The 27,943-nt window shown below is 34.2% G+C and overlaps 1 protein-coding gene across 2 annotated transcripts; it reads right to left on the reverse strand.

Moving 5' to 3' along the window:
- Window positions 1–733: 733 nt before the first annotated feature.
- Window positions 734–7,197, reverse strand: LOC107863793 (serine/threonine-protein kinase Nek2). 2 transcript variants are annotated; one of them, XM_016709931.2, is made up of 15 exons: window positions 6,985–7,197; window positions 5,806–5,975; window positions 5,590–5,656; window positions 5,039–5,104; window positions 4,518–4,564; window positions 4,343–4,388; window positions 4,147–4,227; window positions 4,014–4,056; window positions 3,892–3,941; window positions 3,730–3,811; window positions 3,599–3,648; window positions 2,525–2,598; window positions 2,333–2,384; window positions 1,752–2,207; window positions 734–1,572 (listed from the first exon to the last, which is right to left on the reverse strand). In XM_016709931.2, the coding sequence occupies exons 2-15, from the start codon at window positions 5,889–5,891 to the stop codon at window positions 940–942; spliced, it is 1,833 nt and encodes a 610-aa protein (XP_016565417.1). In that variant the 5' UTR covers window positions 5,892–5,975; window positions 6,985–7,197; the 3' UTR covers window positions 734–939. The 2 variants fall into 2 exon arrangements, with proteins under 2 accessions (XP_016565417.1, XP_016565416.1); XM_016709930.2 differs by having other exon boundaries at window positions 5,806–5,985.
- Between the last annotated feature and the right edge of the window lie 20,746 nt (window positions 7,198–27,943).

Here is a 27,943-nt window from a genome sequence, read left to right on the forward strand (position 1 = left end):
AGGTTTGAACGGACGTAAAGTGATGGTTCTTCAATAGAGGAAATCAAATATTTCGTTTGAAAGTAACAACGTCAATAGTTTTTCTGAGAAATTTTTACCAGTCTTTAAAAATAAAATATTTAGCTATTTTGGTTCAACTCTAAAAGAATAAATTTTATTAGAATTAATTTTATGTCAATCTCATGCATTGCTGGACTTCTCTTGCATAACAATGGCTTCAATGAAACTCCCCCAAGCATCAACCCACTAAGCCTTGTTGATTTCAACGTGCTCAACAATCAACTTAATGGGCCAATTCATTGTACTTTTTTTCGTTTGTTTGAGTCGACGATTAAGAAAATTATTTTGTTATGATGGAAGAGTCCACTTGTGGAATTACACTGAGTACGTTGTTGTAGTGCTTGATGGTGGAGTGCTGCGCGACAGCTATGGTAGATAGGTGGCTGGAAGGCGGCCTTGAATGAGGACTTCTATGCACCCAATGTGAATATTTAGTATACTCCGATGAGAATACCACACTTTACATCAATCTTTTAGGCATTTCTGCTAGTGTCTTTTTAAAAGCAAAAGGTAAATCAAAGTTGAAAAACCACAAACAAGAAAATAAGATTGGGTGAAGTTTTTGAAAGGACATAATTTTGCTAACTGGAGCACTAGTTTCTACCTTACCTTTTCATTACTTTTACTTTTGTTAAAACCGAAAGACTCATACATCAAACTTCCTAAGACGAGGTGCACATGAACAGGTTATTCATTTACCATCACATTTCAACAAAAACCCAGACAATCAATTGTAAAGCAATTTCCCTTTCTGCTTCTCATGAACAGGTTATTCATGTTGTACAGTTCTCCCTTATGCATTGTGATTTTTTTTTTTCTCTTTTGAAAATCCATGCAATCATTAGTTCATGTAAGCAGGAAAGATCAAAATTTAGAAGGCTACATTCCCTTCTCTTTGAAACTCTTGGTCAGCCATATAGCAGTTTCCCTTGGAGAAACCTTTTCTGGCCCAAATGGCTTCAGTAACACCATAAGCTCTTCTAGACGCTCTTGCTGCAATAGTTGCGCACTGAACTCAAGTAATCCTTCTAAGGCTTCAGCACGTTGCTGGTAAGAAGATGTGTCAAACTTCCGCGAACGAGAATCTGATGATGAACGGCTTGAGGCACCAGTCGTTGCATTATGTTCCGAACACTCACTTCCAATCTGTGCAACTCCATGAATAGGGTCAATTAAAGGTGGCTTGGGAAAGGTTCTGTCAACAACCTGTACTGTACACTTGTCTTTTGTGAACGACCAGTCACTATAGCATGGTGATGGGGAAGACAACTGAACAGATTTCGGTGAAGTTCTCTGGATGGGTAAAAGAGGGTCTTCAGAAGAAGCCAAGGGATCAACCATCTTGTCAATTCTTGGAGCATTCACAGAAACATTGGGAGACTCCACTTGGTGAACAAGACCAACATTGTGTTTGTAAGGTGATTCCAACTTCCCAGATCTTCTTGATAAAGGAAGAGATGTTCTACGTGTTGACTTGGAAGGTTGGCTGACTGGTGTATTTGTCACTGGAAGCTGCATATGTGTGTAAATATTCAAACTCTAGATGAAAGCTCAAACCTTGGAAAATTACAAGTATAAGCTCAATAATATAGAATCAGGACAAGAATTGACGATTCCTGTCTGGAGTTATATTCATTTGTTTTGACTTTAAAATTGAAGTTCTTTATGATGCTATTCCACCAGAAACTTACCAGTTCACGGGTAGAACCAGCATTGGACATCTTTAAAGGAGTGCTCTGTCTCCTGTGAGGTGTGGGATTTCTATTTGGATTGAATTGCACAGTTTTGACAGCAGCCGACAACTTTGAGACAGCAGAACTATTTACACCAAGGTCATAAGGAGCACTTTCAACAGACGGCTCTGAAAAATTTTTCTTCAAAGAGCTCATTAGATCATTTGCTCTCCGAGATAAACATGGGGAGTCAATTCCAGAAACACTAGGATTCAAAGCCCTATCACTGGACAATCGCCTCAGCTCCCTTTCATTTAAGACTGGAGCATTTCTGGGCTCAGACAATCTTTTTTTCTTTGCATGTGTTGAATTAGAAGATTGGACTGGGAACTTGTGCTGTTTCGGGCTGTCAGAATTCAGAAGGATTTTTAAAACATAGGGCTGAAGATGGGGATGTTGGAGTAAATCTGCAGCCTGGAGCAACAGTTGGAAGAGAATTAGAGTAAAAAAAGTCCAGTAAACGCCCTTGGTTCTTCATGCCGCTCAAATATGCACTTAGCAAGTAAATAGTAAACAATGAGGAAGTGAGTGATACTTACACTTGGCCTGAGTTCTGGATTTTTCCTTAGCATACTCTTAATAAGGCCACGGCTGCCAAGAAAGAAAAAACAATAATTTTAGCAACAGAATAGCAAACATATATTAATCCAATTGTAGCACAAAGACTACCAATTTGACGAAATAAGCACAAAAATGGGTAGCGTATAATGTGCAAAAGATAATTTACTCACAGTGCACCAGAATACATGGTGGGAAGTGGAGCAACAATACATTTGTTAATTTTGTTAATTAGACCTTGCATATCCTGCATTAAAATCACTGGAGGTCATTTAAAGTATTACAACAATAAACATATTTCAGGTAAACATTAATTGATTTCATGATGAGAAACCGAAAATCTAATAAAAGTAAAAAGAAATGAAAATCAATAGTTAATGAATGTCAAAATCCTAAGAAAGAACTACATCCACTAGTTCAAGGTAGAAAAAGTTATACACCATAAGTGTAAGCACCGTTGCTCTCGCTTATTGATAGAGTAATGAAGGGCTACTCTGCCCATCAGCCCATGGAAAGAGTCATAGGAGGATATCCTAAAAAATGGATTTGAAATGCAGAAAGCAACAGAATTACTGTGGAATTTATTAGCACAACCACGATGATAAGCACAAAATGCCATGTAAGGGTTCCTTGATGCTGGTCTCAAGACAACTATTATCAAGGCTACAAGCTCTTACAAGCCCATAGTTTGGCAATGTATCTTTGTTAGCTCCCACACCCGTACACCATTAAGGGGAACTCAGCAATACCAAACATGGTTGTGCAGTTCATTTCTCTCAGAGCCAGCATAAGGCATGGATTAAAATCAACACAAATAGCCTCGCCAAAGAACCAGCAGGAAGCCAGAGTTACATCTAACAGTTGCACCACTTTTGATTGGAAAGGCAATGTTAACTTCTGCAACTCTAACCCCACTCGGAGTGCTTTCCTCCATTTATTTCACTGCTTGCACTCATGATGAGAGGTACTCCCATTTTCAACCAATCTACAATTTCTCTAACTGCATCCTTGAATTACCACTCCAGCTCTCACTTCTTGCATGGAAGTGTATACCAATCATACATAAATGGCCCATATGCTAAAAGTTAATATTTATAGCAGATACTATTTTAAAAAACAAATATGCCATCTGAATTGCCAGTATGTTCCCTAAAACTGTCAGCTGTACCTATGATTTGGTAATTGATTATATAGCTCATGATGGTACTAGAATTTCATAGTCTGGAAAGTACTATTTCATGACTTACAAATGCTTTGAATGCCGGCTTGTGAGAAGTCATTTCATACAAGCAGCAACCTGGATATGCAAACAGTCAGCAAAGCTGCTTGCATCTAAACTAAAAGTGATTCCATGTGAAGCAAGGAAAGGTAGAGTTACCCAAAGACCAGATGTCTGATTTGCAACCATAGGGTATATCAGCGAGAAGCTCTGGACACATATAAGTTGGAGTGCCCACAACCTGACAACCAACATGCCTCATCACCAGACTAATCAAATCAACAAGCACAAATACAGAATATTCGCAGACAAGTTACTTACAGAGGAAGCAAGATCATCGGTAGACAGTATTTTAGCAAGACCAAAATCACCTGAAAACAACTCTTGAAATGAATACTAAAAGACAATCAACCCAACTTCAAGTTATACGGTAAGGGGATTACCTAGACGTATATCGTGCTCTTTAGTCAGAAAAATATTTGAACACTGGAGCAAAAAAGTTAAATCAACTAACAAATCTATGAAATAGAGAAAGAAAAACCTTATGGAATAACATAGAAGAGATATGCAATTCACCTTGACATCACGGTGGATTATATGGTTTGTATGCAAGTGATCAAGTGCCATCAACAGTTGAACTAGCCACTTACAAAGCTTCTGCTTATCAGTCAGTATTAGAATTCAGGAAAGGAAATGGTCTCAATATTAGGAATTAAATTTGGTGGAGGCAGGAGGGTATGAGTCAGAAGGAAATGTAAATGTTAATAACGACCTCCTCAGGGAAAAGAACACCATTAGCTCTCTTAATAGCATCTGCCCTGTATAAAGAATGAAGAGATGATCAAACGACAAGTAGGCAGAAAAACATAAGCAACTAGATTCAGGTGCTCAGGCCTTAAGGTCCAATATTCTGAAATTAGTTCATAGGAAAAGGAAAGATGACTTACATATCACCAGCTTCACAATACCCAATAATAATGCACACGTAGCATCCCTGAAAATTGGGATACCACATTACGAACAACTCAAAGGTTTAGGCATATCTAAGATAACTTATGTACCACTCCATGTATTGGTCTGTTAAAACTTAAGAATATTTGCTAAAATTGGATTTGTAGCACCACCTTTTTCCCAGTAAAATCCAAATTAACCATTTTGAATAATCAATATACCTCTGACACCTTTAGATACCTAGATGCATATTCTAATCAAAATCCCTTGAACAATAACAATGCACAAGGGCTGAGTATTCACTTAAAAAGCAGTTCTAATTCGTATATAGCTCAACATTTAACCCGTATGGGCAACTTTCTGTACAATTTGTAAGCTTCCACTTAACAATCTTTCATGTTGATCACATTGTGAGCAGCCACAAGTAATTGACATGAGTAGACAAGTTATCACATGTATGTTGATTCCTTATATATTTCTGAAGTGAAATTGTGGAAGGACAAGAGTATGCACAGACCTTCTCCACCCAGGAATCTTTGTATTCCACCACAAATCGATTTCGTACTCTTGCGATCAGCTCCATCTGAAAAATAAAGAACTTAGTTCAGAATTGCACATAGAAACTTGCACGTCCAGATTCCCTAGTCTTTCTCAAGAAAAAAGAAGGAAGAAAGAGATTAGGCAGAATAGATCTAGCCGAGTTAAAGCTTTCAAGGTGCATTTAAGAAAAGCAAGTATCATTGTCCTCAACAAAACTGATTATTACTTCACTTTATAAACAAAAGGCTTTTCATTGCTGTGTGGCTTTTATCAAATCAAAGAGTTTGGTAAATGTTTAACCCTAACGCATACTTAACTTTCATCCAATCAGGTAAGAATGTGCAGTTCATTGTGTAACTTCTTAACAATTTAAGACAATTATAGTGAATCCTATAGTGCTTCTGAAATTTCTTCTCTAGATGCCAAGATATGCAGATGTCTTCAGACTCTTCAGGAGATCCCTATAGAAAAAACGTGACTAGCCTGTTCATCCTCTCAGATCACAAAGAAAGTAAAATAAACGCTAACCTCCTGGTGGGCAGATCTGCGTGTTCTCTCTGTTTGGCGAGCTAAGCGGATTTTTTTCATAACATATCTTTAGGAACAGAACAAAAGAAGAGAAAAGTCAGATATCAAAATAAAGAGAACACCACAATAATGAAATAATTCATGACATAAAATGGACACAGTAACAAAGAACAAAGTATAACAGATGGACTGAGAAAAGGTTGCACATCTCCTTACTTCTTCTTTTCTTGTTTATGCCTTACAAGTAGTGCAGAGCCAAAGGAACCTTTCCCAATCTGCTCCAAAATCTCATAATTTTCCATCTTATGAGCTAGAAGACCACTTTTGCTTCAAACAGATTTCAATCCAGATGTAATTTTTTCACAGGTGATATATCGTCGCACAACCTGCAAACATCTTTTACATCAACAGAAAATGCATCTATTAGAATTTTTTTGAAAACACAGGAATTTGCTAAGCACTCAGCAGAAAGCATTAGCATCACCTCTTCAATCCAGAGCGTGTTTCAATAGTCATTACAGGACGAAAATAATAGCAAATATTTACAACGTCTTGAATATCTAGAGACAATTCAACTTTTTTTTTTGATAACCGTGGTGTTCAGGGCTAACTTTCTCGCACCTCGACTAATTCCAAGGATATTGCAAGCTCTCACCAGCAACAGTACCAGGTGCCAGGTAACTTTGTCCACCAATGCTAGGACAGATGGGAAGAATCACTTATTGTTTTTCTCTACTAGGATTTGAACCTAACTTCATGTTCTCAACCTACTTCATTGAGTACCATGCCACACCCTTGGGTACAATTCGAATTTCATAGACCATTTGAAAATGTAATAAATTAATCAATTCGTACATACAACTAATCACTAAGAAATTCTAATCAGGAGTTTAGGTTATTCCATAAATTTCCATCAAAAAACACAATTTCTCGATCCTTGAGTACAGTATATACATGAAAAAACGTAATCCAAGTAGTTCTACGCCTTGCATAAGATTTCAGAAGCTGTACAAGCTCTTAAGCCCTCAGCATAGGAAATATATAAAGGAAAAGACAGTGGCAATTAGCACCAAAAAGCGGGAAAACGCCACCTAAAGACTCCATTTTGAAACCTTCAAAGACAACTGCAGACGGGATAGAGTTAAATGGTACTTGTTGCTTGTGAGAAATATTCCGTGGAATTAGTCGGGGTGGGTGAGAAAGCTGGTCTGGACACCACGGTTATCAACCGCTCGAAGTAAAAACAAATACTAAACCTAATTGCCAAACAATAAGGCCTCACAAAGAACTCCTAAAACAAAATGTAACGCACAGAAAAGCAAAATATAATACCGAGTTTGAAAAATGTTGAACCGATAAACATGGAAAAATCAAATACTATGCTCCATTACGTACCTGAAACTGATTACGAAGAAGAATTGGGAGAAGAGCGCTAATGGAAATGCGAAAACAGGAACGCCATTCGATTAGTTGAAGGGAGAATGAGACTAGTTGTTGAATTATTTAATTCAGTGAACAGAGAAAGAAAGAGAATGGAGAGCGGTAAAAGAATTGTAAACTAAGCAAAAAGAGATGATGCCCCCCTTTCAAATGTGACATTTTCAAACTTTTCCTTTTCTTCTTTTATTTATTTCAAAAAGTTCTTTCGTTTTTTTAAAATCAATTTTTTGTCCCACAAGTAAGTCATGGGGCTGAACAAACTTGAAAGTTGTCCCATCCCCAAGTCTAAATTAGAAGGGGTCATTTCTTTATCTTAGTTAGGAAAACATTCTTGACATGTCCACTAACTATTACTTACGTTTCGACATGCGAATGCGATTTCATATTTGTGATATAAAATTATGACATGAAATCAATATTAGTTATTCAATTTTATGTCATGATTTCATATAATGACTAAAATCTCAAATATTTTTTTAAAAAAATGATTTGAAAACTTCAAATCATGATTTGAAAATTTTCAAATACAAAAGTTAATGTTTTGTAAAAAAAAAAAGCACTTCATTGTTCATTTATTCATATGTAAAAAGAATTTATAGTCCATATTATTACTCTTTAAACTATTTATATCTCAGTAACTATTACCCTCACAAACATTAAATTTATTATAACTTCAAATCAACTCCTACTTTACCACTAGAAAATTCATTCATTAAAAAATATAAGTTTCTCAAATTCATTCATTAAAAAATATAATTTTTCATAGTGAATTAAAGGAGTGATGAAATATTCATAGTACATGAACATGAAGATATAGTTACTAATGATATTGACCAACAATAATCAAAGTAACAATGTTGATTAGTCTTCTCGATTATCTGATCGAGAAATGCAAACTCAACGAGAGCAGATGGTCCGTACTATCAACTATGTGAGATGATTATATTGAAGAGTAGTACACTATAACTCATGTTCAATTTTACTTTTTTATTGAACTAAAGTTTAATCAATAAATGTTATATTTTTTTTTATAATAATTGTGTAATAGTGCATTATACTTTGTGATAAACTTTTTCTTCGTTGATAAAGATTATAGAATTGGGGTAATTTTGATAGTTTTCACAACTTGTGAGATTTTTATGTTCATGAGAAAACATAAAACATAAAAAGCTCAAATTGCATGTTCAAACAAAACTTCAACTTCATCTCATAATTTCAAATTATGATTTCATATCAGCATTTCAAATCATGACTTCATATTGCATGGCCTAACGACCCCTCAATTTGATTTCTTTATAATCATGATATCTAGACTAACTTGCTCATATCTCGATAATTTTATTGAGTAATTGCTATTTTTTGTCAGTGTTATCTGTAGAGGTAAATTTAATATTTAAGTTTAGTGAGTTTAATATTTAATTTTGTTTACTTTTGTATCTATTATATTTTTAGAACGGAAAAGATTCAAAAATACCCCTGAACTATATAAAATGGATCAAAAATGCCTCTCGTTAGTTTTTAGGATAAAAAATGCCCCTCCGTTAAATATTTGGCTCAAAAATGCCCTTCCCTCTAACAAAATTCCACCAAGCATGCCACGTAGGTAAAAAAAAAAGCCACGTGGCCATGCCATATCACCTCCATGTCATCTTTAATTTTATCACCTAAATTAAAAATTCGACCCAATTAAAATAACCCGACCCAAAATAAAATAACAAAGAAAAAAGGAACATCTTTCTCTGTGCCTTCTTATTTCTCTCTCTCGAAAGAAAAAATTTACACTAGGGTTCACTGCAGTTGCTCTTTGAATTCATTCGAAAAGGAAAGCTCCATTGTCATATTTTGTTTGTTGAATTGATGAATATTTGGTGGCAATCACTAGCTTTGGTTGTGACAATGGCTAATTAATGAATCAACCTTATCTCAAGATGTTATTTTTTTGTTTTGTTCGGACCGAAATGGTATCTGATTTGCATTCCTTCTCTCAATTTATGTACTGATCATGTCATTGAAACTTTTTCTATTATCTACTCATAGTATTTTCAAATATGAAACCCAAATTAGTAGTATAAATAACTCTTTGCAAATTAGTAGTATAAATAAATCTATTGCTGATGCAAGAAGCTAGATAACAGCTCTCTTCTCGTGGTAAAATGTAGGGATTTTCGTTGTTCTGATGTTACCTTTGGTTGCTATTGATTGTCTACTTCTTTCTTCTACTTTTTGGAGTATTCATTTTACATATTCATAAATTTTGGTAAGCCTTATGTATCTTGGATTTTCAATTGTGTTGTGAGGTCCTAATTCGAAATCTATATGGGTTTTCTAGTAGAATGGATATCTTGTAAGTTGGATGATTTTTGTTGTATCCTTATTCCCGCTTGGACTGCTATTTGTCCTGTTCAGTGTTGGCCCTGTTATGCATAATATATAATCAAGTACATGTGAGTTCAATTCAGAGGTGTAAATTTTGTACCTAGTTTCCAGTATGAAGCCACAGAGGTGGATCGCAGGTTCGAGGCTATCGTGGAGAATATGCTTGATAAGTAAGTGCATTTTCATCTTTTGTCGTGGAAGAATAACAATCTGAACCTAAAAGTCTCACACTATATTCTGGATGTTTCTTCTGATTTATAATTACCTTTCTTTTGACTTATTAGGTGTACAAAGGATGGCAAGTATCAACAAGCCGTTGGCATGGCTATTGAATACCGAAGGATGGATAAGGTTGTTGAAGCAATTGTGAGAAGTGATGAAACTTATTTCAGCCCAAGAAGCTGCCAAGGTTCTCATTTTGGAGAAGAAGATCAAGAAGTTAAAATTTATCGTTTTCATCTCATGTGTTTTTTTTCTTTGTGTATGTTTTAGGAATCACGAAGTGAATATATGTTCGTGTCTATGTTAGGAGAAATTATATTGAAGTAAATCTATTTTGTTGGTTGTAATGAAGTAGAAGCGTTGGTATTATATTGTTAATGAAGTTGAAGTATTTGCAATGAAGTGAATGACTTATGTTGTTAACGAAGTTGAGATTGATATTTTATTTCTGCTCCATTGGTCTAATGTACATAGAAACCAGTGGATTGTGCTAAATTTTGGTTGATGCTAGGCAGTAACAAGTTAATTTAGGCCTGCGATAGCTATTCACTCAAGAGGACGACAACTAAAAGTTAAAATGTACTTATATTAAACAAAAGTTTAGGTAGAAAAGAGCTTATACACACACATGAACACACAGAGATATAGATCAAGCAACAAGCTCAATGGTTTTTAAATGAACGAAATCTTAAGCGACTAAAGAGAACACATCAAGTGGAAAGTTAGAACTAAAAAGTTAAAAAAGAAAAGGGCATTCTTTCGTATGGACTAAAAAGCAAATTAGGACAAACAAATTGAAATGAAGGGAGTAAGAAAGAAGACACGACTTAACTCACAGGTCAACGGACTCATACAATTTCTACAATGAATCAGACGTTATATGGAAAGTCACACTTAACTGTTGGGATTAAAGCTTATTATTTACCAACGTGATCTGATAGCTTGACGCTTTACGAACAGCAATCAAGAAGGCCAGACACAACTAGTTTAATTGAAAAACCTTATGAACATAAAAACTCTGATTATTCATATTATAGCTAGCCATCTCTAGGTTGGTTGAGTTTTGTTCTGCTCTTTCATAATTTACTAGTAGTCTTGTTTCCAATTGAAGTTATCACAATATATGGAAATGAATTCGAAAAATAAACCCTGCCTGCTAGATATAAGTGAGCATGGAGACTAACGTCATAATGCAGTAAATTTAACAAGGAACAGGAAGAAACTACATAATTTGAGTAAGCGATGCTCTGTTAGGTAAGAGGAAAAATATCTTGAATCTGGGAACGGAAACATTAGTAAACAATATTACTGCATTATGCAATGAAGCCCTTCACCATCCAACAACAACAACAACCCGAGCACAAATTCCAGTCAAACCAGAATTTCTGCATTCACTTAATAATCCAATGAAACCACCAAAACAGTAAGAATAAATATCAAAAAATAGTAACCAAAATAGTACAAAAGCTGGACACTAATGTTTTGCACCCACATTCAGTCAAAATAAACACAGATGAACCTTAATGTTTTGCATCAACTTTAACCAAAAACAAAATAAAAGTATTCAATACCTAGAATTAGTCACAACATATTAAATTTGGGTTCTCCCATTAGCCTTTTTAGCCTTCAACTTTCCCAGCTTTGTCTCTCTTGCATTTTTCAACTGATTGCTAGTGATAGCCTTTTTTCTTTTCCAAGTAAGCTTAGAGGGTGAATAAGAAAAATATGTAGGATCACTAACTCCAGCAAGATCACCTCTAAAACCTATCAATCTGCTCTTAGAAGCAGCTGAAATTCTGAGAGTTTGCCTCACCAACAACTTGTGTCTTCAGGAACAATTTTAGGCCTTAAATCTGGATCATTTTCGGGTTTACTAGAAAGACCAATTAGTTCATACCGTTGGTCCTCTTATTCTTGTGTTGGTTGAATGGCTGAACTATTAATGTCATACACATCATCTTGAACTTCTTCTTCTTTTTCAATTCCACCCTTTCTTCTCTTTAATCTTGCCCCTTGTTTATCTTCAGCAAACTAAATTAAAATGCATAAAATTAGTTCATGTAAATATTCATAAAATTATTCATTTATATATATAGGCATAAAGGTGATACCTTGCATGTCTTTGCATTATGTGTTACTGAACCACACTTACTACAAGTCATTTTAGTTCCCTTTCTTGAGTGAGCCCATTCTCCCGCTCTTTTAATTGTTGCATCTTTTTCTCTTGTTCTTTTGAATTTTGGTCTTCCAACAGTTTTCACTAAATCTGGTGGATCTATTGCATGTTCTGGCAAAATTTTCCAAAAGTTTTCACCTCTTACAGGCAATAACTTGACCTTGTATGTCTTCAAGTAAGCTTCCTTACTATACCACACACTAATCTATTTTTTCATAAGACCAGGTTTCATTTTGTTATACTCCATAGCCTTGATGGAATGAGGGCATGGAATTCCAATCAGCTGCCAAGACCTACAAGTGCATTTCTTCTCCAAGAAGTTCACTATGTGCCTATCTTTACTTTCAGACACTTCATAACCAATATCACCATTGAAGTTAACAGTACAAATTGAGCAATTTTCTTATTGGTAGTGAATAATTCCATGCACTTAGGACTAAAATTTTCCTTCCATTTGCTTACCTCAATTTCCTTCTCTTTCAATCTATTCATTATCTTGACTCTTATTTCTTCAAGCATCTTCAAGATTGGCTTTCCCCTTAGTTCCACTATCCTAGAGTTGAAGGACTCAGTGAAATTATTATCCACCATCTGATTTTTGCAAACAGTGTCCATATATACCCTGTACCATTTCACTGGATTGAATTTTAACAAGTCTTTGAGAGCTTTCTCTGATAATGCTCCAAGGGCACTTAACTGTTCCTTGAAGTCTTCTTCATAGGTACTCCAAACAGCCCACCAAAGCAGTTTCTTCATCTCTCCTGACCTAAACCTCTGTATCCATTTGGCCTCAACATGCCTAACGCAATACCTATAAAACATAAAAAGTGAATGTATATCCATAAAATACAAAGAGAAAAATATTACAGCTTCTTGAAGTACCTGTGGTGGGCTAAAGGAAGGACATTTTTCACTGCATCTACCAGTCCCTGATCATGTGACACAAATAAATATTCAGTTACATAAAAAACATATGTGGACAGATTCAAATAAATTGAAATTTATAAACTAAAATTTACCTTTTTCATGTCAGAAATGAAAGTGACACTTTCTCCATTTTTCAGATTCAGTGACTTCTCTAGCAATTGTAGAAACTATGTCCAAGTCCTTGATGTTTTCTTATCAATTATAGCCCATGCCAATGGATAGAAGCAGTTATCACAATCTTGTCCTATAACCACAAGTAGTTGTCCCTTGCAATGGCCTCTCAAAAAAGTCCTATCCAGTCCAATAAAAGGTCTCAATCCTTCTTTCCATCCTAACTTTAGTGCATTGAAGCATATGAACATTCTAAAAAACTTTCTTTTCCCTTGTTCTAATCCATCCTTTGATAAATTAATCACTACATCACTGCCCAAATTACTTAATCTAATCTCATTTGTGTAAGCCTCTAACTTGTTGTACTCATCTAAGAAGTTGTTTTCCATTTTTTGACGTACCATCCTCTTGGCCCTTTTCAACATTGAGGGGTTAGCATTTAAATTAAATTGATCATCCAAGTCTTGTCTCATATCCTTGATTTTGAACTTAGGATTATTCTTTACTTTACCCTTGAAATATTGGGATAAAGAAGATGTGGTGGCTCTAGGATTCGTAAATGCATCTCACAAGTGTTCTTTTCAATTAAGGTTTTAACCTTAAATTCTGGACCCTTACCATCTAGTGAAACTAAAATGACAAATGGACAACCATCCTCACATATATACCTCAGTCTTGTTTTGTCACTTCGCTTCACTCTAAGTGATTTCTTATTTGCCAGGGCATAGAGATCCACAACTCTTTTAGCCTCTTTCTTGTCCTTAAAGGTCATTGAAAGATGAAGTTCTTTGTAATGATCAAGTTTGTCATTCACTTTTCTATTCCGTTGCATCTTAATGGCTTCTAACTTCTCCAAGTTATACTCCTCATAATTTGACTCACCATTATCAGTAGAATCGATTTCCAATTCAGCATTAGTACCATATTCACACTCAATAAAGTGTTCTTCAGGATGATAGAGTAACGCTGGAGAGAAAACAGATTCTTCAAATTCATCAACGGCAAAAAAATGAATCACTTTGAATTGTTCATTTAATAGTGACTGGAGTATTTTAATACCTTCAGACCCTTCAACCAAGAAAAGTTTCTTACATGGACCTTTCACAAGTAGTTGTTTCACAGCCACAAATCCGAAGTTTTAGGTATATTCATCTTCTATCTTATAGTAATCTATCATATCATAAGCAATATCTCTCCGAGCAGTAACATACTTCTCTTCATATACTAGTTGGAGAATTTTAATCCATTTACCCCCATAGTGTAACATAAAATCAACAAACAAACCTTTCATATTTAGTTGTCTGAAAAAAATACATAAATTGTATTAGAAAGCTACATCATAAAAGTAAAACTTCAGATTTGATTACCATTAAACATAAAAGAAGTATTTACTGGTGAACTTCAAAACTTTAAAAACAACAAAATATAGAGGACCAAATATTTATTAAACTTAAAAATTAAAATAGAGAAAAAGAAAGCTCTCAACTAGCAGCAAATAATAAACAATGAAAAAAGAACACTGGAATCACACAAATCACTTGATACAATACATACGTAATAAGATTTAGCTAACATAAAAAACACATATAATCTCAAATCAATAAAGCATTACAGGGAATTTATACTAAGAAGAGCAAACATAGAGGGACCATATGTTTTTTACACAAAAATAGAGAAATAAGACCCCTCAACTAGCAACACAATAATATACAATGAAAAAAGAGGCATTAGGACCACAAAAATCAGATTTGAATAATATAAAATAACACACATAAATATTGTAAACTAATGTTGAGTTTCATAAGGTTAGATGGGTAACAAATGATAGCTTCAAATTTGTGAGAAACTATGTTTATCATTTACAGACAAAAAAATCATCTTTCTACATAGCAAAATTATAACCTAATTTTTGAAGTGAACCCTAACTTCAAAAATCTATAATATAATAGCAAAATTTTAAAAGAAAAAAGGACTCACAAGCAAAGCTCATAGTTGCCACCAAATAATTATGAATCCAAAAAGCAATTTTATATCATAAGCAGCCGTGGGAAACAAACGAATTATGACAATGGATCTTTCCTTTTCAAATGAATTCAAAGAGTAGTTGCAGTGAATCCTAGTATGAATTTTTCTTTCAGGAGAGAGAAATAAGAAGGCACAGGGAAAGACCGTTCCTTTTCTTTGTTGTTTTATTTTGGGTCGGGTTATTTTAATTTCGGGTCGGGTTAAATTTTTAATTTAGGTGGTAAAATTAAAGATGACGTGCATGGTGATGTGGCATGGCCACATGGATTTTTTTACCTACGTGGCATGCTTGGTGGAATTCTGTTAAAGGGAAGGACATTTTTGAACCAAATATTTAACGGAGGGACATTTTTTAGCCTAAAAACTAACGAGGGGCATTTTTGATCCGTTTTAGTTAGTTTAGGGGTATTTTTGAACCTTTTCCATTTTTAGAATTACGAGTTCAACCCAAGAACCACTAGTCAAAGAATGACTCGTGGGTTCAAGGTACGACTCGTACCATAGATCTCTGACGACTGAATTTATAAATTTTAATTACTTTAATCAAGGGTATTTTCAACTTTTTCTTAAATTTTACTCTTAAACTATGTCGTTTGGGGTTATTTTTAGTGGAATTAAAGGAAATTAGTCTATTCTTTTTCCTCATTCACTCTTAAACACTTAGAAAGTTATAAAAAAAAACAATTAAGCTCTCTCAAGACAGACTTAGGATTCTTCCTCAAAACTTCAAAGATTCAAGCCCGAAGCACAAAATCTTAGACTCCAAGTATGTGGAATTTCAACAATGGACATTCTTTCATTATGGCCTAAATAACTCGGTAAATCCTATTTTCTCCATGAATGATAATTTAGGGTTCATACTCAATTTATGATTTTTCTTAAATTTTAGTCTTTTTATGATCACTACTTTGCTATAGCATATTTTTCATGATTTTACATTCAATATGATATAATCCTATATGAATTGAATACCAGCATGATTTTAAGAAAATTTCATATGTCTCAGTTGTATTTGCAAAACATTATTCAGATGATTAGAGTTTTAGTATGAACATGACTAGTTTTCAGTCTATAGACTTTCTGAAATCATTCGGATTAAATAAGTTCTGACCCAGTTTTTAAAACAAAAATTTTATATGAGTTATTAGTATATTATCATTTTGGGTGTACTACTTAGCATTGATTTGGACTAGGATTTAAGTTTCACGTAACGTGTCAGAACTATGTGCCACTGTAGGTTCATTTAACCCTTTAGTTAGGCATAAATTTAGTGATCATACTAGTCATTCCTTTATAACCTGGCGAGGTATATTATGTCCTCCCAATAAGGCGTATACATTGAATTTCATGTTACCTCATGTAGTTTATGTGAGCTACTAGACTCACCCAAGGGCTCAAACTTAGTGTATTTGTACATGACTCTCTATTTAATTTTACTTGTTTTGTATTATGATTTTTCAGAGTACCTTTACATATCAACATATATTTATATCATTACTGGGTTATTGTACTACAATTCAGTTATTTTCTCTAAGTTTGCATTCAGCAAATCATATCAGTATTTTCAACATGCTTAGTTTATTTTATAGCTTGTATATCTCACATGCTCAGTACATTCAAAGTATTGATCGCATACTTTCTCTTATGTTGCATCATTTGATGATATATGTTCAGACGCTCAATCTCACATAGCAATTAGTACATTCTAATGTCATATCAACGACTATTAGTTATGAGTCTTCATCATTTGAGGACAGGTATTAATGGCAATTTTCTTTAGTATTTCAGTTTCACTATTTATAGTTAGTTGAGGACTTATTCCAGTGGATTATGAGTAGTAGAGGCTTTTACATATAAAGTCAAATTTTTCAGCTTTTCACATTATTTTAGTTTTAGTATTTCTTCTCAAACTTGGTTTATTTCAAAGATTATAAGATTTGTTCAGACATTTATATTTTAATTAGTTTAACTTTTGCTTAATGTTATTGATATTTAGAGTAGTTAGTATTATTCTATGTCATGGATTAGCATGAAGTCACGTGTGATTCTAATTACTGTGTTACCTCAGGGATTATTCTCAGATCATGAAAAACTTGGTATCAAGTTAGATTTAAGGTGTCCTTGGATGTCTGAAAGCCGCATTAAGTAGCGTCTCTTTTGTGAGTGTAAAGTGCGCCAAACTTATAAGAGGGTGGCTATGAAACATTTTAGGAAAACTTCATTTCTTTTATGTTCTTATCATGTGATAGAGTATAGACTTATTTATTCTTCTAATTCATGTTATATAACTTTATAGAATATGCCTTTCAGAAAGCCAACGATCGTAGGAACGGATATCATCCAACCCCACCAGCACTTGTAGATCCCTTGAATAAATAAGTCACTTATGCAAAATTCAGGGCCGTTTTTTATATTCTTGATCAAGCTAATACCAACAGGTCAATAAGCAAGAAATTTCACCTGCAAACCTAACAAAAATTCAACAAATCTTAGAGTTCGAAACTTCTCTCGATTGAACACTTTAGAGTTATATAGTTTAGAAGTAAATGATGATCCACACGACTTTATAGATGATGTGGGTAAAATCACTGGAATCATGGTTATTACACTACTTGAGAGTGTAGATATGGCCTCCAATCAACTGAAATGGGTGGCTCAACTATGGTTCAAAAAATGAAAAAATAACCATAATGAAAATGCATCCTCAGTTGATTAGGATAAGTTTGTAACAAATTTTATAGATAGGTTCTTTTCCTGTAAGTTAAATAAAGGCAACGATTGAGAGTTCATCAACTTGAAGTAGGGTAACATATCTATAATAGAGTATTATCTAAAGTTTACCCAGTTATCCAAGTATTCTCCAGAAATGAATACTGAGCCACAGGTTCTAATGAGCAAGTTTGATTCTAATATTTCAGAGTTAGTGGTTAATAAGTATGGGACTGCTATCGTTGTTAGAAAAATAGTTATCTCTCGACTTATGAATCATGCCTAGAGATAGAGGATGAGAAGCTAAAGGAGAAAGAGAGGCAAAATAAGATGACTTGGATAGAAAATTTTGACTACTCTTAGAAAGGTCGGGTGGTGGTAATCACTCTCAATTTTATCAGAGATCTTCAGCTTTAAAACCTTTTTCAACTAGTGCTCCATCTCGCAGACCTCAACATGATTAGAGAAATACAACATCAGGCTCTAAGTCTTAGGGCATTATTATAGATAATCACACTTTTTCAGCATATCCTAAGTGTGGTAAAAATCATCCAAATTAGTGCCATGCTGGTAAGGAGGGTTTTTTTTATGCGGTCAGACTGAACACAGGTTGAGGAACTATCCCTTTATTGAACATGGATATTGGGGGTAATAAGGCCCAGTATACTTCTTCAGTAGCTCCTTCAGGTCACCCGGCTCAGTAGGATGCTTCTACTAGTGCAGGCGATGGTCAGCACAAGAACTACTTCTATGCTTTATCTTTTCGCCAGGATTAGGAGAGCTTGCCAAAAATAGTTGTTGGTACGTTATAAGTATTTTTTATAGATGTTTATGCATTATTAAATCCAAGGTCCACACTTTCCTTTGTGACCCATTATTATAATAAATTTTATCATCAATCCCTAAACCCTTGTAGAATCCTTCTCAGTATCTACTACTATTGATGATGCAGTTATAACCAAACAGATATACGAACATTTCCAAGTTTTAATTTTCTAAAGATTACAATAGTTGATATAGTAGAGTTAAACATAACCGATTTTGATGTCATTCTTGACATGAATTAGTTGCACTCTTGTAATGCCTCAGTTGATTACAGAACCAGAGTTTTTAAGTTCTAATTTTCTAATGAAATAATCCTAGAATGATAGGGTAGTAACTCAGTGCATATAGATAGGTTTCTCTTACCTTAATACCATAAATATGATCTCTGACAGTTGTACTTATCATCTAGTTAGGGTTAAGAATTTTGAGTCAAAAACCCTAACCCTATTTGCTTAGTTGTAAGTAAGAGTTGGCAGGAGCAGCTGGATGATGATGATTATATAAATTAATAAAGACCAAAAAGGAATAAATGACAAGATAAATTAGATATCTATGGAAAAAATAACGATGCAGAGGGCGACTTCTTTCGGATACCCAACTTCTCTCAATTACTCTTTACAGAATGGCTCCCACTGAGATTAAGAAATTGAAAAATAAGTTAAAAGAACACTAGATAAAGGTTTCATCAAATGTAACATCTTTTCGTGAGGTGCTTTAATTCTCCCGGTGCTTAAAAAGATACAACAACAACAACAACAACAAACCCAGTGTATTCCCACTTAGTGGGGTCTTGGGGGGGGGGTAAGATGTACGCAGTCCATACCTCTAGCTCTGATGAAGTAGAAAGGTTGTTTCCGAAAGACCCCCGGCTCAAGTCACGAGATATCACACAAACACATAGTACAGCACAGAAGCAGATGACATAACATAGATACGGCACCCATAAGGAATATAAAACAGAGTAAAGCAGGAATGCAGGAATATAAAGCAGAGGAAAGCACACAGATTCGTAATAAACATGGAACACGGAACACGAAACACTAAATACGGAATCATAACAGGAATACACCCCCACCAATTAATTCCCTACACTAGCGACCCGAACTGGCCCTAATCCTCTGCCGTAATTCGCATCTTCCAGACCTTCCTATCTAGGGTCATGTCCTCGGTGAGCTGTAACTGTTCCATGTCCCGCCTAATCACCTCACCCCAGTACTTCTTCGGTCTACCCCTTCCCCGTCTAAAACCATCCAACGCTAGCCTCTCACACCTACGGACCGGGGCATCCATGCCCCTCCTCTTCACGTGTCCGAACTATCTCAATCGTGCTTCCCGCATCTTACACTTCACTGAAGTCACACCAAAATGTGCATCAATTGCTATTAGTTTAACAAGAGATTGATGACTTGTTCAACCAGTTTCAGGGTGCAAGTTTTTCCTTAAAGATAGACCTCAAATTCAGTTATTATCATCTCAGAGTCAGAGAATGTGATATTTCAACGACAACCTTCAGAATTTATTATGGTCACTATGAATTTGTTGTTATGTTTTTTTGGACTAATGTATGCTCTTGTGGCTTTTATGGACTTGATAAATTGGGTGTTCAAATAGTATTTAGACATGTTCTTTATTGTATTCATAGATGAAATTCTCATTTACTTTCAAAATGAGGATGAACATATAGACCATTTGAGGATAATTATTTTGCAGACCCTAAAGGATCTCCAATTATTCACTAAGTTCAACAAGTGTAAAATTTAGTTAAAATCAGTAGCATTCCTTAATCATATCATTTACAGTGGGGTCATTCAGGTTGATCTTTACAAGATTGAAGCAGTTAAGCACTAGCCTGGACCTATCCTTCCATCAAATATTAGGAGTTTCTTGGGCTTAGCCGGTTACTACAGGAGGTTCATCGAAGTTTTTTCATCCATTACTTCTCTTATGTCTAGGTTGACTCAAAAGAAAGTCAAGTTTCAGTAGTCCGATGCTTGTGAGAAGAATTTTCAGGGGTTAAAGATTCAACTCACTACTGCTCCAACTTTTACCTTGCTAAAGAGTATAGATGGGTTTTTTTGTATATTATGATACTTTTAGAGTTGTCCTTGGATGTATGTTGATGTATCATGGTAAGTTCATAGCTTATGCTTCTAAACAACTCAAAGTTCATGAGAAGAATTACCCGACTCATGATCTTGAGTTGGCAGGAGTAGTCTTTGCCTTGAAAATTTTAGAGGTACTATCTATATGGAGTTTATATGGATGTGTTTGTGGATCACAAAATCCTTTAATGTGCATTCAATCAGAAAAATCTAAATCTTCATCAGAGGATATATTTAGAGTTATTGAAGGATTATTAATAAGTGTTTGTACCATCTGGGTGAAGCAAATGTAGTGGTCGATGCCCTTAACAAACTTTCTATGAGTAGTGTTGCTCATATGGAGGATAAAAATGAAGAGTTAGTTCATAACGTTTACAGACTTATTCGGTTAGGATTTTTCCTTATTGATTCCACCAATAGTAGAGTCATAGTCTAGAATAGCTTAAAATTTCTGCTAGTGATGAAGGTGAAGACTAAACAGGATAATGATCCTATTCTTATTAAGTTAAATGAAGTAGTCCTCTTTCTCTTTGCCTTTGTTTTCTTATCATCTTTTTTTTCACCGGGATTATCAAACTCAATGTTATTTCCAAGACTTTTTCTATCCTGAGTGACCATAGCATTTGTTACCTTCCCACTTGCCATTTTTTTATTTTGTCTCTCAAAGAGATACACCGATATTTGATTCAACTTTGCCTCTAGTTGTTGAATGGTGTTAAGTAGGACTCAATCATTTGGTGGAGCATAGAGAAATCACTTCTCATTTCTTTCATCATGTTGTCGGTCTCCTCAACTCTAATCAAGATCCGAGCAAAAATTTCTTTATTGATGCACCCTTTTTTTCACATTGTGGTATGTTTTGACTTTGATGGTTCCAACCTTGATTCTCACTTTGCCCTTGAGATGCAAGGTGGAAACCCTCCGAATACTTAGGCAACACACTCAGCTTGTCATCAAGCACCTCTTCCTCCGCACCTTCACGTGGCCTAGCCCCTCTTACATCTATAATATTTACTCTTTCAATTATGACTCCAAACATATATTTAGTAAGGATCTCAAGGTGTGACATTACCTTGATCATGTTTGAATCTCCTTCCTCCCCTTGACCTTTTCCATCTTGGCATACAAAGGATGAGGAGGGAGCCCCCACGACCACCAGCTTGGCATCCTTTATGTCCTAACCCTTAGATAAACTTGCTACTTGACCCAACACCTTTGATGCAACTCCATATGATAATTTAATGGTGATCCACCCGAAGCATTGTCCACTATGGCTTTGTTGAGTTGGTCCAATGCCCTATAGAAAATTTGGAGGAGCATCTTCATCGGTATCTCATGGTTAGGACATTTCAAGAGCTTCTCCTTGAATCTTCCTCAAGCTTCGTACCACAGCTCTTCATAGAATTAGCAAAAATTAATGATTTCATCCCACAATTGTAACATCTTCGAAGGTGGGAAGTATTGACTAAAGAACGCCTCTAAAAGATTTACCCATGAGGTGATGGAACCAGCGAGGAAATATCTTATCCATAGCACCGTCTTTCCCGTTAGAGAGAGTGGGAAAAGGTGCAATCGAATGGACTCTTAGGATATGTGTGCAATATCAAAGGGGGCACAAACTTCTATAAAATTCTTCAAATAAAAATTTGGGTCTTTATGGGCTTGACCCCCAAAATTCCCTTCAAATGAAGTAATTATAACATCACACCTGTGACATAAAATACTACATTACTCTAGGTGGTGGGGATATAGATAGCACTTTCATGCTCTTCGGTGCCAAGATAATCCATGCATTCTTAACTCATGATTATTTGGAAGAGATAGTGATTACCTAATCAAAACTCAAAAACAACAAGGAAATTAAACCAAAATCACCACGGGTATACCTAAAGTAACACTCAACACCACACATAGTGAAAACTAAATTTCACTTCCCGACAACAGTGCCATTTTGATAACGCTCACCTATATCATCAAAATTGGTAGAGGACGATCGTTGTCAATAACTCAACTAATGTTGAGGTCTAATCCACGAGGAGAGAAATTAGATTTCTAAACCTATGAGTGTTAAAAGCTACTAATAAGTTACCCGCAATGTAACCAAAACAAAATGCATGAATAAAAATGGGGTTGTTGTTGTGTGAGGTTTTTATCAATATCAACTCAAATAAACAAATTAAAGTAACAATTTGGACTTATATTCAAGATGAGAAGGATCTTGGGATTATGTCTACCTAAGGGCAAATTATGCATGGGTGCATGAAGATTTGGTGTGAATTTTAGTGGTCAATGATGTGGTAGGCTAGGTTGAAAGTCCTTGAGGTTAGTTTGTCAACAAAGCCTAAAAAATTTCACTCGTTGATCCTTTCGAATACCTAATAAATGTGTCAATTTCAACCACCGATTACCTCAATTGGGCATCCCTATTTCTAGGAAATGCCCATGATATAGTCAACTTCTTAATTGCCCTTATATCTAAAATAGTAAAAATTTGCACACTACATCCATTAATTATATACTATCGCCTTGTTACCCACATCCCTCTTTCAAGAATGATATGGGTTCCAAAAGTTTACTCAAACCCATCTTTCAAGGATGGTTTGATCTTTCAAGAATTTGGGGTTTTCACCCACAAACCCATTTTGGATTTTTGGGGCTTTCACCTACAAATCCCAACCAATTTAACTAAGCAATGGTAAAACCCATCATCAATTAACTAATATATACACAAATACATCATGACCCATACATAATTGTACTGTAGTTCAACATAACCCAAGATAAGTAAACTTAGCTAGTGATGAAGTAGAGGAAAGAAATATACCAAAAGATTCATTCATGGCATCCATAACAACGGAGAATAAGGAGAATCTTCACTTGACACTTCAATTTCACCAAACTCAACTTGAAATTTTAAATACACAAAAGTTTCCCAAATTCTAGAGTTCACCAAGTTTCTAATTTTCAATCTACCCCATTTAATAATAATTCAAAGGGAAAAAGATTTGTGCCTTATATAGGAAGTGGAATCAACTACATCATCTTACTGAATTGCCCTTGATCATTAAACCCGCTAGGCAGCGATCGCGGTGACTGCGATCGCTCTCTAGTGACTGCAATCATGCTAATTTGACTAAGCTTAATCCACTGCTATTGCGGTTATGCGACCGCAATCACGGTTTCTGAGACTAGTTTCCTGTGCAGGGTTTTTCTTCTTTTGTTCCTCTACTTCTCTTTTTGATCTTGTTAAACTCGATTCCACATTTTTCTTTCTCATCACCTGTATGTCTGCAATTATATATTTAAATTATAGTAGTGTACACGAATATTGAGTACAAATAAGTGGTAAATTCACCACTCGTCAAACTTTATTACAGGGTTATCTCTTATGCATCGACATTATGATTCTATATGGGTTGTGGTAGACTGAATGACTAAGTCAACATATTTTCTGCCAGTTAACACTATAGATTCAACTGAGAACTACGGTAGACTTCATATTCGAGAGTTGTTTAGGTTGTATGGAGTTCTCTTGTCTACAATCTCATGTAAAGGTACTTATTTCACATCACAATTTTGGAAGTCTTTTCAAAAGGGTCTCGATACCTAAATTCATCTCAGCGCAGCTTTCCATCCGCAGATGGTTAAGATAATATGTTGAGAGATTGTATGATTGACTTTAAAGGTAATTGATAAGCTCACTCACCTAACATTGAGTTATCTTATAATAATAGTTTTCATTCTAGTATTCAGATGCCTCTGTTTCAGGCATTTTTTGGTCGGAGATGTAGATTTTCTATTGGATGGTTTGAGGTTGGTGAAACTACTTTGGTAGGGCCTAATTTAGTTCATGGGGTTGTGGAGAAAGTTTATCTAATTAGAGAAGGGATGAAAATAACTCAGAGTCATAAAAATCATATGCAGATGTGAGGAGAAGAAAAATTGAGTTCATGGTTAATGATTGAATTTATTTAAAAATTTCACCCATGAGAGGGATGTGAGATTCATCAAGAAGGGGAAGCTTAGTCATTGATATATTGGTCCTTACAGGATTCTGAGGCGCAATGGCAATATGGCCTATGAGTTAGAGTTGTAGACACGTGATTTTTTATCCTCCCTAAATTTTAACTTGTCTATCAATATTAAATATTTATATTTATATTTATATTTAATCATATATTATTTTGATTCTTATTTCTATTTTTATTTTAATTTTAAATTATATAAAATTAAAAATATCTATGTTTTCTTTTATAAATTTTAATAAATAAATAATTGCTTTAATATTATTTTATTATATTTGTTTTTGTCTATTTATGAATTGTTATTGTATTTTATTAAATGTAAATTAATTAATTATTATTATTTTATTTATTTATTATTATTATTATTAATAATATTTTCTCTATATATATAAAATAATTTTCTTTTTTAAAAAAGAGGGATTTTTAAATTTTAAATTTTTTTCCCTCTATCCTTTATCTTATAATGAACAACTTTCCCCTCTAAAAATAACTGTTCCCCCCAAAATCCTCTACTTAAAAGGACTTTCACCCCCCTAGGATATACGTATTATATCATATAAGATCATATAAAGAAAAATATACACCAAAGAGAAAATCAAAAGAGAAAACCATTGAGAAAAAAAGAAAACTTGAGAAAGGAAAAGAAGAGAAGCGAAAAGGAAAAACAAGAAAGAAAAGGAACAAAGTTCAGAGAAAAAAACTTAGAAAACAGAAGAAGAAAGATCATTAGAAAAGGATAGAAAGGAAGTGGCGATTAGAGTTCGAGGTTTTCGTTTGAGTTTTCAGTGGCGATGTTTCTGCTTCTACATTCGGTTTAATTTGTTACAAGTTCATATTCGATCTCTGTATTATTAATTTTGTAAATTTCATTCTGAATTTTAAAAAAATAAAAAATTATGGCGTCTTTTATTATCTAGTGTGTGTGATTTATTATTTATATGTAGTTTGTGCTCTACGTTTTATTTTTAAATCTTTTACTAGTTTGAAATAATATTAAATAGATTAGTTTTGAACTCTAAATAAGATATTTTTAAAGTTCATGACGTTAAAAGTTTGTAAAGTTAGGACTAGTGGATATACAAGTAAAACTTAATTGTATTATAAACCATCACTTATGATGCGTGCATGCATGAAAAAAAAATATTATTATTATTATTATTTTTTTTTAAAAAAAAAAAATTCACAACACACACACATAGAATGCAAAGTGGTGATAAACACAACATGCATACACTAAAATCATTTCAAATAATATTATTTATGGGGTTCCACCGTTCCAGTAATACAACCACCCTATTGCCATATTAGATTAGTATTAAGTTAGAGGTTAAAGTATCTTATTGCACCTTTTCTTTTAATCATTGATCAAAATTCGCCTATAAGTTACCTACTTTTGCTTCATTTCAATTTGGGATCTTGCATCCAGACTCTGAGATAGTGAATTGGGTGTAGTTGGATTTAAGTAAGTCGTCATATTCAAGTACTCCCCGTGTATAAACCAACAAAGAAATAAGATTTTAAGGTCAAGCATGATTTTCAGATATGCCTAATTTGTGTATTTTTATTCACTATCATATAAAAAAAAAACTCTTGATAATCATTTTGTTAAAATAATTGATCACCTTTAAATGACTATCGCTTAAGGTTACTATTAAGGTTGGGTAGTATTTCGAGTATGCAAACTTTTAAATACTAGGCGAGTATAAAATAACCAAAGCCCGTCTTGATTAAGAATATGGCATACGCATCTTTTTGGGATTTTTAAAATTCAAGGATGCAATAATGTACCTTGACAAATATTTTTCTAAAATCAATTTTCACCAATTTATTTAATACAAGAATTTTAAATAATTTTAGTATATTAAAAAATGAGCGAATTTAGGCCTAAACATAATTTATTCAAAATAGTTTAAGTCAAGTAATAGTCAATAAAAGCGACCGTGCTAGAACCACGGAATTCGATGGGTGCCTTACACCTTCCCCTCAGTCAACAAAATTTCTTACCCGATCTTCTATTTTCGCAGACCAACAAAGAGTCATTTCCTTTTGATTAGCGATTCAATAAGGTGACTTGGAACACCATAACTCAATTCTAAGTGGTGACTCTGTAAATAAATTAATTTCTATTCAAAACTGTCACTTTAATTGGAAAAACCCTTCAACTTGACACCTTTGAGCAGAAAAGGGGGTGTGACATCTCTGGCGACTCTGCTGGGGAATAATAAGAATTCGAGCTTTTTATATTGACTTATACTTGCTTTAATTATTGTTGATATTGTGTTTATTGGCCTTATGTGCTACTTGTCGCTTATTTACCTCTTTGATATTATTTGAACTATATTATATATTGTCTTCTCTCGCGTACCCTCTTTGAGTCTCTAAAATAGGATAGAGGGAATGCAACATATGCTTTCCACCTTCTTTTTGAGATAGTCGGAGTGTCAAGGCACCTGGTGAAGGATATAGTCACACATGTTAAGCGGGGTTTGGATCGACAACGAAGGCGGTGTTGCCCTGCTACCGACCAAGTTGTCCCTCCCCGTCTCGAGTGTCCGCTCGGGCAAGTCAGTCTAGACACCTATCCCTATTAGGTTTAAACTTAGAAGAACTAAAAACTCAGAATCTGGTTATCCCTATTAGGTACCACTTTATTTACATCATATGCATTTGACTTAGCGGGACTCGACACAGGGGCCGAGTCTGTCTAGGACAGGTGACCTAATTTATAAAGATCAACATGTGCATCCTACGTACTTTTTGACATTTGCTTGGAAGGCTATTTATTTGTTGACCGATTTTAGGCAATTTTAAAATGCGAGAGATTAATTTATCCTCAAATTTAGTTAATCATTTTTTAAAGAAAAATTTTATTTTAAAAAAATAAAGAAAATTTTTAAATATAAAGCAACATAGTTTTTACAATCTTCATGAACTAAGAGGTTCTGATTCTCACTTTTTGTGAGATACGTAGAAAGTCCTACCCAGGATACGACCATTTATTTGAAAAATAATAATAATATATTTATTCACAGATTTATCGTAGGATATTTTTAGAAAAAATAATAAAAATAATAATAAGAAGAAGAAAAATGATTGTTTTCATGAATATTATTATCTTTATTTTACTTTTCATTCTTATTTTCAAAATTAATTTTAACATAAAAATCATAATAGTCTGAACCTTTAGGGGTCATGAGCTGAATTTTTGCAAAGTAATAAAATATGTAAACATATATTTTAACAGTTCTGAACCTTTAGGGGTCGTGAGGCTGAAATTTTTATACAACTTCATGCATAAAACAATCATTCTTCTTTTTCTTTATTTCTAAGTCATTTTATTTTATTTTTGTTCTTTTAAGTATATTTAGGAGTATTGTCTTCAAACATATAGTTTAAATTTATCTAGAGGTCTGTTG

This window comes from Capsicum annuum, chromosome 3, assembly GCF_002878395.1.
Source record: "Capsicum annuum cultivar UCD-10X-F1 chromosome 3, UCD10Xv1.1, whole genome shotgun sequence".
NCBI classification, from domain to species: Eukaryota; Viridiplantae; Streptophyta; class Magnoliopsida; order Solanales; family Solanaceae; genus Capsicum; species Capsicum annuum.